Consider the following 12,894-nt stretch of genomic DNA (forward strand, 5'->3'; position numbering starts at 1 on the left):
GTATGCTTTCATTTTCCTTTCTCCTAATGACACCATATAATTAAATCATGCCATTGTTCATTCTGCATGTACCCTCATATCATGTCTGTTTTCCAGGATAGGTCAGAGCAATTGTGGACTCTGTCCTATTCACTTGTCCCATCTGATCTGATTTTCAGTATGTGCCTTGCTTTGCACACACTTTTTTCCCCCAGATCTAGAACAGGAGTCAAATGAACCCCAAACACCCACGAAACTGAGAGATTACAACACAAAATGTCTTTCTATCCTCAGAGATAACATGAATAGAAATACAAATTATTTCTTTACTCATGTAGCATCATGGCAACTGAGAACACTTCCACTGCTATGATTTACATCTTCCATGCTCCAGAATTGGAAAATGTCACCATCATCCCACCTACACTGGGCCAAATTTGAAGGGGAAATTAGTTAAATGTCAGTAAGGCATTTTGAGTCTAATGGAGCCCAAGATACTCAAAGTAGGACAGCTGAATGAAGGAGACAAATGCAAGTGTGATGAGAACACACTCCCTGCTGTGGCTCTAATGAGGAAGCTCAGGCACCAGTACTGCTTTCTTTCTTGAACGGTGGACAGGTTGCTGTCATAGTTAATGACCCATTATTATAACAAGCAATGGATTAGCTGTTTTTTTTTTTTTTTTTTTTTTTCTAATTGCCATTATTTATTTATTGTTAACAATATGCTGAGTCCTGCAAATTAAAAAAGACTATCACTGGTTCTAATTAGGGAATGCAGACTGGGACAGTCTGAAAAAAATGGTATATTTCTTTTCTTCTTCAAATCTTGTTTATAGAAGAGCTTACATGACTGTGTCTGTCAAGTCTGAGATATCATCAGAATTTGTTTGGTTCTGGTATACTTGTGTAGTTCATAAAACAATCAATTTTCAAAATCTTATTTTGACTACAGAATTCCCTGAACTCAAGGTTTCTTCATTACTAAGCTATAAGGAATTGTATCAGCCCATAAGTTTCACAGGTTGAGCAAAAGACACCATCAACTTTACTCCAAACTGGAGGTTCTTCAGGAACAAAAGTCCCATCCTAATGGATTACAAAGGTTAAACAAATATGTCTTAACAACATCAGTTTGCAACACTGACTTCCTTACAGCACTTCCAGTAACAGCTCACACAATAATTTCCAGATTTCAAGCTCAAAATCTGTTGTCTAGGTTTACACTTCATTTACTTGATCTGTGTGACTTCATTAATATTCCTGGTACAAGCTGCATTGGCACTGGAAGGGGTACTTCCATGTCAGTAGAACACAGTAGATCTATTCAATTTGGATTGATGAATTTGTTTCCCATGTCTTTCTCATTGCTTGGCCTGTTAACTGCATTGCAATCTCAGAGAAGCACAATGGGAATAGAGGAGAAGTATTCCAAGTAGGTGCTATTTCTTCCTTGGCAACTATAGCACAATTTACCTACCGTCAGGAGGGCTTGTTTATAGGGAGGGAGGTAGAGGTTCAGAAATTGGGATAAAATTTCCATTACTTACAGGTGCATGAATGTTAGATGCCAAGTTACCCTCTCCATGCAGCAGATTTTTTTATTCTTATTAGGCCATCTGCATTTTAATCAGCTTCACATTCCTAACAATATAGCATCTTTCAAAATGGTCTCTAAATCCATCCATACAGGTAAGAGGGCTGACAAGAACCCATGTTACATCACTATGGTGAACTTTATTCAAAATCTCTAAACATAGCACAGTTTATCTAAAGTGTGTTGTGAGAAGCTGTCAGTCAGCACTGCCACTTTGGAGGGGAGAGACAAGGTATGGTGGTGGAAATACAGATGGCAAGTCAATCATTCTCAAGAAGAGGATCCTAATTACCCAGGAATAATTACACCATACAATCTACACCTGCCACCTATCCACCACTCTCTTTAATACGAACCACTTCTTGAGGGCGGACTGCCCTGTTCTACACTGTTATGTACAGTGACAAATCGTCTCCTGGTAATGCAATAACAATTTAAAGTGCCTGGAATGATAGAATGGAAGTTATATTTGAAAGGCAAAAAATAACAGTGAGCAAAAACCCAACAGTAAATTACTGCTTGTTATGGGTCATTTTATATCACCTCATGGTACTTCTATGTAAAAAAAATGTCATCAGAACCCAGGTTTCACACTCCTTTCTGCACAAAGAGGCTGTTCTAGGAAGTAGTGTGCTCACTACATAAAATCTTATTGCAAGCATAGCTCAAACACTGTGGGTCAATTCTGGTGGAAAAAAATACTGGACCTAATGAAGTTCCAGAGAAGGGCAACTAAAAGGACTATAAAAGCAGTGGATGAGTGCCGGACTGATTCACTGCATCATGCAATAGCAGAATTCAAGTGCAGCAAATAAGACTTTGGTTTAAAACATGGTCTTTTGCATGACTTGTACTACATGGTAGTTTTGTGCAGTTGGGGAACTTCCAGAACTTGCTTTCCTAGTAGGCTTCATTGGCAGGAAATACAATCAGGTTCATAAAGTGATTAGACAAAGTTACAGACACCCAAACCATAGCGGATGCTAAAAGAAGTAGGGAATGGTATAAGCTCTAATACACTTAATGGTGCAATTATGGTGCAATTCTGGGTGATGGGAACATGTTGAGCAACATACTGAAAACCTCCAGACTTGTGTACTCAACCTAAGCTGCATCTGTCCAGCTGCTGCTGTTGGAGGCAAGACACTGGTTTAAAAGCACCAGCAGTCTGACCCTGCAGGACATTTCTTAGTATCTTAGGCTCTGACATCAGATCTCACCTGTAACTAAAGACTAGGGAGTCTGTATAGACAAAAAGCTCTAACAACACTACAGGGCAAAAATGAAGCACCACTGAACTATCCTAACAACAAGAATCATGTCTAAACTGAAATGTAAACTCAGAGAACTTAGGACACTCTTCTTGCTGCCATGTTTTCCAGCAGCAAGAGAGGAACAAAACGCAAATGCAGTAGGACAGAGGCAAGGGAGAACAGCTATGCCTGGCATGAGGGGGTCACGGCATGGAACACCTCAGTGCTGAGGTAACAGGTCTAAACTGGAAGGCAGAGGGCAGAAAAGGAAGCAGAAATCCAGTGAGCAAGTCCTATGTTATTGAGATTTCACAGGTCTTAACAGGGACAAGGAAGAAGTTCGGGAAAAAGATGTGTAGTTTAGGATGGACATTTGAAATCAAAGCTTGAAGCTACATGGTGTGGTAATTCTACTGGAGAGAAAAAAAAAAAAAAAGGAGAAGAAAAAAAGACATTCCTATTTCTTTGATTTTGCTCTAACACTGATCTTTTCTCAGTCTCTGCCTACATAAATGTGCTATGAACTTGACTGACTGTCAGCCAAGTATTGTAAAGCAAGCTATTCTGCCACTGATACATCCATCACTGTATTGTCCTTGATATGGTGTATGTGAGGTGGCTTTCCAAACATTAAGCCTTTGAGCGCACTTGCTATGAACCCAGTGCTTCTTGCAACCTGGGTAAATTCAGTCAGAAGTGAGAGGGTTTGTTTGGTTGTTTTCACACCTTGAAACATCTTATCTATTAGCAGTGTAATAAAATGTGCATGTGCACACATGCACCTCTCCTTGTACACTTGCCTTAGGTTATTTGCTGAGATGCTCCCCAAGGAAAGGAAATCAGAGCCTTAGGGACCTAAATATCTCTTCTAATTACAAGCCCAATCTTCCTGCCCTCACCACTCAGCTCTTACTAGCTTGTCTTGGTCCTCATCAGATGGTCTGTACTTCTAAGGAGGCAGTGATAAAGTCTGCAGTCTCTTGCTAAGAGTGCAGACGACTTTCCTAATTAACGCCAACTGTCATACTTGCTCTTGTTATGTAGGTGTCTTTCCAACAGGCACGAAAGAGTCACAAGAGATTTGCAATTACTGGTCATAGATTAAAAGTTTCATTTGCCAGCATCGTGAAAGCCAGCTATTACTTTGATGAACAGACATCTATTCCAACATTCACAAAACTCCTGAAAATCCAGCTGATAGCAGAGATGTACAAAAATGCAGTTCAGGGCAATTTAATTTTAGTTTTCAAAGACATGTTTGCAGCTAAGCCATAGTATGACAGTGAGAACTGATAAGGCTGTTCCAGACAGCAGGAGGTGGAGATGAGTAAACTTCTTTGCCAACTGCCAGATTGCATGTCTGACACATTGCAGATGTAAATTCAAGTAACTCAATGGGGAGACTACACTGAATTACACCCACTGAGAAGGTGCCTATGCCTTCAGGGCAAGAGGTAGTAAGGAGAAAGACAAATTCCATGATATAAATTGGAACAATTTTTATGCAAGCCTGGGAGCCTCCCTTGGTTTTTCTCTCTGAGGCAGCCCAGAAAGCAATGTTTGCTCCTTTGCCTAGGCACATTATTTTTTCCCCACATCAAAGCTGTGAAAGCTGAAGTTACTATGTAACAGCATGCACCTCTGTTGGAGAGTGAAGTCAAGGAAGAAAAAGGAAAGAGAAATCTCTTTATTCCTTCTCTGTGAAACATGACAGTGTTTAGATCCTGAAGACAAGGATTTAGGGTTTTGGTGTTACTAGCTGAGATATCCTAATCAGAGGTTCCTTCTCCATGAAGGAAAGAAAAAAAAAAAAGAAAGACCCAACAACCCCCCACACTAGATGAAGCTCAGAAATGAATTAGATCCTTTGCAGGAAGGGGAACTTTTATAGTTCTGTCAATATACCCCTGGAAGATGTCTTTCCATCAAACACTCACTGCTGGGCTTAGTCCAGAGGTAAGTGGTGATATTCAGCAGAAGGGATTACGTGACATGATGCTTCCTATTAGCCTATGAATGTGGCATTGTTGTCAATACATGCATTTACATACCAACTTCTGAAGGAATATCTAAAATGTGGTTCATTAACCACAATTAAACATGAAACCCTTGATTCAGGCATCCAGAAGCCTGGGCCAAATCAAGAAACCAACCCAAAGAGTTTGATTTCCATTCTGTTGCTCTGACCCCCGTATCAAACTCACTACAATTACTCCTGGGCATAAATAACAAAGTTGAGAATATTCTGCAGTGAACCCAGGAAAATGCCCCGAAGTTAATCACACACACATCTCACCTTCAAGTTTAGAAATGGAAATTCTTTAAAATTTAAATTCTTTAAATCTTAGGACTATTCAAAATATTCATGGTGCTCAGCACCACTGAGTCTCTAGTATATTTCTACAATATAGCAGCAGTTCACTTCAAGATGAGTATCAATTAACAAAATGATATTTAATGCTTTTGGGGAGAATATTCCTTTCTACTATTTAAAAACATTGAATACTCAGCTAAGAACAAGTATATTCCCCAAACCTTGTAATTTCAGGAGCTCAGACAATTTATTTTTGAGTATGTTCCAAGTCTAGCCAAACTTACAGCCTCAGGCTACTGAGAAAGTTCAGGATGAAAAATTGAAAGTGTAATTAAAAAGCATACAAAAGGAGGAAGAGAGAGAGCTAGAAATGAGAGTCTGCCACATGCAGAGCACTAGATTGTAATTTTTTCTGATTTATCAGCTGGAGCTGTATTAAAGAGCCATGAGTCTCATATGGTCAACTGTCAGGACCACAGCAGCACTGCAGCAACTGCAAAAGAGCAAACCAGGCTGCTGGGCACCATCCCCATACCCCTTCCCTCGAGGAATCAGTGTCATATCTTTTTTCCTATACAAGTGGTGAAGGCACTACGTATCAGGCTTATTATGTCTGCCAGTTGGTAAACAGCTTTAGCCCTGGAGAAGGATAGTTACATGCAACAGTCAATCTAGCAAATATTGTTATTTTATTTTTCTGAAGAAGTGGGTCTGGATCTCTAAGAAGCATCCCTAGCTTTACAGAGGTACCATTAAGATGTACCTCCAGCATACACTCATAGTGTTTCTTTCTTTGTGTGCATGACTTGTGTGCATGACCAAATACCTCACAGAAATGCATAGAAGTAAATATGTGCAGACCTGCTCTAATACTGTGTCCTTCACCCTTAAAAAATTATTTCAGAATTAATCACTGTAGTGATTAAATTTTCATAACATGTGTCAAGAGTGGTGTGGGATACAGCAGACAATGACACTGAAAGTATTGATAAGATACTTATCTCTTTTCATGAGCAGCTCCTGTTCTTTGTTTCCTCTTCCTGCTCTACCCTGGGTGCTAATAGTAATATCTCATTCTTTAAAAAATCATTAGCAGTATAAGCAGTTCTATTCTGCTAGTAAATTCTGCTGATGACAAAAGGTGTAACTCACAGCTTATAAAAATAAACTGTCTGTAAGGAATCTGATCACTAGATCCATAAACATTCAGTGCTATAGTAACTTTGCTGGAACCAGTCATTAGGTATTTTTTAACACAACAGAAATGCCTACTGCAAGCTCCCCTTAAGGATTTTCATGGGATTTCTTCTAACCTACAAATAAATTTAAGAGTTCCTAATAATCAGAGAATTACCAGGACCATACAGACATTACAAGTAACCAGATGAAACTGTGGAGACATCCAGAAACGTGCCCTTAATGGCATTCCTCTTCTCTGGATAACCAAATGTAAAATCCTGACCCCAGGAAAGGGCTGAGTGGAAGTGCTCTGAATAGCCACTGTAGTTTTGCTATCACAAAAAGATACAAACTAATCAGACCCTCTCTGCTTTGTTGTTGCTGCTACATTAAGTCAAAGCAAAAAACTTGATCCTTCTAGCAAGAGATGAAAATTACTTTTGCCCCAGAAACTGTTCTACCAAGCACTTTAAACATTATATTCAAGACTGTCAGATTTGGAAGAGGATACACCCTTCCTACTCAGAAACATTCTGAGTCTGGACTCTTATGCTGTCTCTTTTTAATACAGACTTAAAACTGTAAATGAATGAAAAGAGCCATTTACCTTCAGCTAAACACATCTTTACTGCTTTCCAGCTAGTACTTTCCATTGCTGAAGCTTTCAGACCCTTTGTACTCATGAACTTACACAGTGGAAACTCCCCTACAGAGCTCTGTCCATCTCACGTCAGAGGGTAGCCACTGCACAGTGGGATCCAAGACAGTCAAAGGCTTTTCACTCTATTCTGTATTGCTAGTACACGTGCAGTTTTCTTTCTCCTTAGTTACAAGTGCAGCCTGCACCTGCTATATAATCAATAGCAGTTAACAAGGAAAGATTTGGGATCATGGTACTTACTTGGGGTGTTCAGGAGACGTGACTTTCTGCAGTGGTAGGCTGCCTCCTGTTCGCAGTACTCCGCACTGTTTATCACAGCTTCAAGCTGCTCCATGCTACTGTTGTAGTTAAAGGACATGGTGTACGGCTTCTCCAGACCAGCTCCTTGGACTCTAGTTAGCTCTGTGTTGTTGTGCTGCACTGCAGTCCAGATCTTATCTTCTGTTAAACAAACAAACAAAAAAGAGGATTGAGTGGGAAGTTAACAGCAAAAAAAAACTTGCAACAAAGCAGGAGACAAAAATCAACCTAAGTCTAATGCTTTACTACATTAGAGACAGGATCAGACAGACCCTGGGCTCTGAAATGACGATGCTGTGATGAGGACCTGCAGGTCAACACATCCCACAGAACTTTCTCCCTAAACCAGCTTGAGCAAATTCTACAGCCTGCTGTGCCAGAGAGAAATTAAAAGCTTCCTAGGAACCTTGGGAGATCTTCCACATATTCCGTTGCCAGCATCTGGAGAAAATTAGATGCACTTCAGCTGTCTTCAGTCTTGAGAGAAAAGACTTAATAATATGGATCAGGATGGTAACTTTCATCTTCTGCAAACATAGCCTGACCTGAGAGTACAGCCCACTGTTACAACAACACCACATATGAACTGCAGCTGATAAGCTCACAAAATCACCACAAACAAAACTCTTGGCAGAAAGCTACAACTGCAAACATGTTCTTATTGCCCAGTTACAAGTCAAAGTGCTCATTCTACTCAACTCCCAGATTTTTCTGCACATAAACTGAGCAATGCCCCACTTGGCTGATAGTATAGAACATATGACTCAGCATCTGTAGCTAACTGTACATTTTGATGCTTTTCCATGCTCTGGACCCCATTCTCATTTCTTTCATTGCATTTGCTGGCAAAGCAAAGAATTGCTCAGGTCACAAACAGCAGAATCTAGGCTTATGCACAATCTGCACTGCAACAACCCAGCTCACAACCAGCATTGAGGTTGGCATGATAAGGAGAACATCAAAATTAGGAACAATTAACTTAGCAGGGAGGCTATTTCCCAACAGGTTCTGGTGAGATAGCAAGGGACAAGATAACAAGGACAGCCTGAATGACCAATCTGCTGAGCTGACCCAGAGTAAAAGGCAAACTCTCTAATGAGGATTCACAGGACTGAGCCCAGCACATGCTCCATGATGTTATTAAGAGACACATCCAGTAAATTCCTCTGTTATCAAAAACCATGCTCACCCAGGGATGATACAAGGTACTGATGAGGCAAAAATAAAGGGAAGGAAATTTTATCTTTAAAATTGTGCATTGAAATATTCAGATGTTTTTACTGCCAGATAACTTTGGCTGAATTCTTGCACAGCACTAGCTTTACAGTTACTTCCCAATACACTGGCACAGATCCCAGCAGCTCTGTGGCCACTGTAATGAGTTGCAGTTGACCTATTTTTCCCTTGAGCTACAAATATCCCACAGATGACTTCGATAGAACTCTAATAGGCGTGCATAAACCCTAAATGGACCATCTTTGCAAAGACACATAAGTTAATGGCTTGTCATTATGGAGGCATTCAGATGACAGGCAAGTAACAACAAACATCTGGAAACCATATAAACATGTCTGGTCCAAGTTAGGGAGAAACCACTCTCTGAGCAATTTACAGCATAATCTTGAACTTCAGAAACTGTAAAGACAGTTTACACCCTGCAACCCATAGATTTACTCACAACTCTCATCATTTCTGGGACCGTGAACAGAAGCAGTTTTCTCATAGATCTATAATTCTGTGATTCTTACTGAGTTCAGGATGCTGCTTATAGATCCTTTGAATTGGATCTCAATGAAACACGGGTGCAATGTGCGACACATAAAAGTTAGATTAAAATCACAAGAAATATTGCAAATTTATTGCTTCAGTACTTGTAACCAGTCAATGCTGTAGCACAATATAAAATCCTACACAGTCCTGCACAGTATATTGCTTCCAAAACAATATAATTCAGTGACTTCATAACACACCTCATACATCCAGCAATAGTGATTCCTATCACCCAATCAACCAGTCTTTTTTTTTTTCTTTTTTTTTTTTTTCCCCTGCAAATATTGATGTGAACAGAGAGGATTTTTCAAAAACAGCTGAGGATGAACTCACTTCCTCTCACTGAAGTTGATGGAAATTTAAGCCCTGCCTTCACTAAAAAACCTATATTACCATTGAAAGACAACAAACACTAAATTGATGATATTATAACAAAGATGTAAAAACAAGAGAATAGAATGAACTGCTTTGCTGGAAGTTCCAGGTGGGCAGTCTTAAACTCTTCCACTGAACATCAGTAACACCCTTTTGAGAAACTATAATAAAATCAATGCTCATACTAGTGGCTATATTGCTGCTCAGGAAGTACAACGGCCTATAATGCTAGAGTTGCAACACGGTTAACACTGACATGTTTTCCAGACTTTGTACTTGTACACCAGAAAAAAAGTGCTGTGTGGTTACCTGAAAAGCCAAAAGCATCATGATCTGATAATTTACAAGCAATAAAGGACTATTTAGGAAAAAAAAAAGGGGAGGGGAGACAACTAAAAAATATCATAGCATGAAAAAGTCTTCCCAAGCAGTGTTGGAAATACAATCCATTAGCGTGTTTGAAATGAGGCTGGACAAAGCACTGTAACGGACAGCCACTCATTGACAAGCATATCAAACAGACAACACAACCAGTCTCTCTCTTATCTTCCTCTGTGATTGTTCATTTATTTCCAATGGTCTTGTTATTATTACAACTGCACTCAGCTGTTCCGCTGCAGTCTGAACTTTGACTTTCAAAGACTGCTTTTCTCCACAGGATCTTGTGGAAATGAGAAGTAAACTGCAGATTCTCCACCTAGTTTGTGAGGGGAAAGGGAAAACAAATCAAACTTCTGTCTGTAGTGAATGTAATTGTGATTTAGCATGTAAATCAGAACAGAGAGGAAGAAAAAGTAGTAGCAGAAAGGAAAAATTTCACAGTTATATTTCAGATGTTTTGTAACCTACATATGCCTGATTTATTATGCTTATTAGTTTTGTAGGTTAGATCTGTGTTTCGCTGGTCAATTCAAAGATTGCCTGTATGCTCTGTCTTTGAGCTATAGGTAACTAACAGCACAGCTTCCCAAAAAATATATACATTTGGCTCACTGGTCTAGTTAAAAGAAAGTTAAGCACACATTTTGGACAGTAAAAGCTACCACCATTCAAAAATTATTATTTTTTTTTGCCTGCATACACTTGGTGTAGAAAGAACACAGAATTACATCTTCCACTTTTTCCTTTTTTTTTTTTTTTTTTTTTTTTTCCTTCTGTTTTTAACCCCCCAAAAGGCACTGAAAGAGGCTTAAAAAACTTGAGAGTCTGAACGGAAGCCTTCATACTGGAAGGGAGATCCAACACACCACAGATGCTTGACAAAAGATCTGTTGACAACAATGTTAGGAGGGAAAGGAAGGGGGATGCATTCAGCTTCCTCAGACATGCTTCCTCCCACTTCCCAGGGAAAGAAAAAGTACTTCCATCTTACAAAGGGGAATGTGAGATGTAGAGGGACTAGTTAATATACACAGACTCACACACAACCTGCTAGAAGAATAAGGATTTGTATTCACATCACAGTAAAACCAGAGAATTTCTTCTTTCAAAAGGCCACTTATTGATTTACATGCAGCAAATGAGCCTGAAAATTATTTAAACTTTAGTGTGTTTTGGGATGGAGTGGGAGAGCCAGCACTGTTCCCTACTGCATCTCAGCCAGCTGAGGAAGGAACAACAAACCACTGGAGGGCAGTAAATTCTTGAACCATTTCAAGACAACAGCAAGACCACGTCCACCTGCTTCCAAAGATCAGAAGGCAACCTTTCTTCTAAAGACCCTCACCACTTAGGTCAATTCTTGGGCTTTAATCCTGTACCATTTTCTCCATGTCACACCTGGCAGCATATGGGAAAAGACCATTCTATTTTCTCAAACTCATATATCCAAATACCTACGAGGCTGATATTCATATCTCATATCTGCAAGGCTTCTGCCAAGACAGAGTTGTCTGCCTCATAAGGAGGGTAAGGAATTCTCCTCCTACAGCTTGGTCAGTGTGTACTCTGAAGCCTACAGACAATTATGTGAGAACTTGAATTTCAGGCATGCTTCAGGACCCACACAAGTCAGGTAGCTGAAATCTGTATATGCACACAGATCACTTCAGTTAGAAAGAGGTCTAAAAGCTGTCTGCAACTTACATTCAAGATTTGCAGACCTCTGCAAAGATTATGCCTATGCCATTTGAAAATTGGTCTCCAAACACTGTTCCTATTTCACTCTATAAGGTTTGTTTTTTGGTTTTGTTAAAAAATAAATTCTTTACTTTTTTTTTTTTTTTTTTTTGCTTTTGTTTTCATTATATTTTTAGGAAGTGACACAGATGCAAACCAAATTGAGTGTCACTAGCTCCTTCTAGCCATTTCAATGTCTGGAAGCTGCTAATCCAAGTAGATAAGGCCATCTTTTCTTTATTTCAACAAAGAGGTTATCATTATCTTTTCCTGTTTGTCCATATTACATGTGTTTTTTCTCCATTTACTCAGCTTAATGAGCTCTCCCTGCACATGTGAATTTACAATGAGAATGAAAAAGCTGTTCTCCAGGCAAAGGTCACTGTTTATTTTTACTTTCTATTATTCCACATTATTATTTTATTATTTTCTCAGCTTGGTAAAATTCAAAACCACATACAAGCTGAAAGTCATTCAAAACCCAGTAGGAGAGTGCAGCCACACCTTCTACTGTGTAACCTGGAATAGTTAAATTCAGCCTTGAAAAGCATATTTCCTAAATGCTTGTTAAATTGTTCCATAATTCAAAGGTGACAATGCTTTAATTTCAGGGTAATGCTACAGCTTTATGACTTTGCAGTTTTATTTAATGGACCAATTTACTAGGATATTACACTGCCTGTATTTGGTCCTAGGAGATGTTTTTACAGCGTGGGACTGCAATGCATTCAGCACATTTCAGACCCTCTGCTTAGTCTCACCCATAGTTCTGTCATCTTGCTGGAAGCCTCCAAGTTGCTTTTGACAGCACACAAATTAAATTGTGGGAAATTAGAGCAGCTGGAAAGCTGGCTTTCAATGAGCTCTGTATTGTCTAATTCTCATTTTTATTCTTCAACTTGAAATATCTCTATGGAGCACATTTCACCCATACAAACTGCATCACTCCTTTGTGATTTAGGAGGTTTGTCACCAAACAAGATTATTCAGACTGATTAAATTGCCAACAAGCCAAACATACGGTAAATGCTACATGAGAGAGAGAGAAATTGCTCTGAGAGCTCATACGATGCATTTGTTTCATGGTGCTCTACATTGAATACCAAATATTGTCCTGAAAGCTGTACCTCTAATTACTGGAGTAACTACACAAAAGACAGACTCTCCTCCTTTGACACTGCATTGTTTTAAGCTGCAGTGGCAGTTTAGCCCAACCACTCTACTATACCCCTTGAAGAATATGAAAAGACAATTTCTTAAAGCAAAAAGCTGTAATTCACTAACTTCAAGGAGCTTTCTGCTAGGAAATCCACCCATCATTTTTATTTTTTTCTTATTCCCATTTTGT

The 12,894-nt window shown here is 39.3% G+C and overlaps 1 protein-coding gene across 2 annotated transcripts in view; it reads right to left on the bottom strand.

Annotated features, from left to right (window-relative positions):
• Positions 1–12,894, bottom strand: part of CNTNAP5 (contactin associated protein family member 5) — a 282,878-nt gene that overhangs the window by 76,758 nt on the left and 193,226 nt on the right. For both annotated transcript variants that reach the window (XM_068687419.1, XM_068687420.1), the window contains exon 14: positions 7,224–7,424. In XM_068687419.1, the coding sequence (XP_068543520.1) occupies positions 7,224–7,424 (201 nt within the window). The remainder of the gene's footprint in view (positions 1–7,223; positions 7,425–12,894) is intronic.

Source organism: Anas acuta, chromosome 6 (assembly GCF_963932015.1).
Source record: "Anas acuta chromosome 6, bAnaAcu1.1, whole genome shotgun sequence".
Classification (NCBI taxonomy): Eukaryota; Metazoa; Chordata; class Aves; order Anseriformes; family Anatidae; genus Anas; species Anas acuta.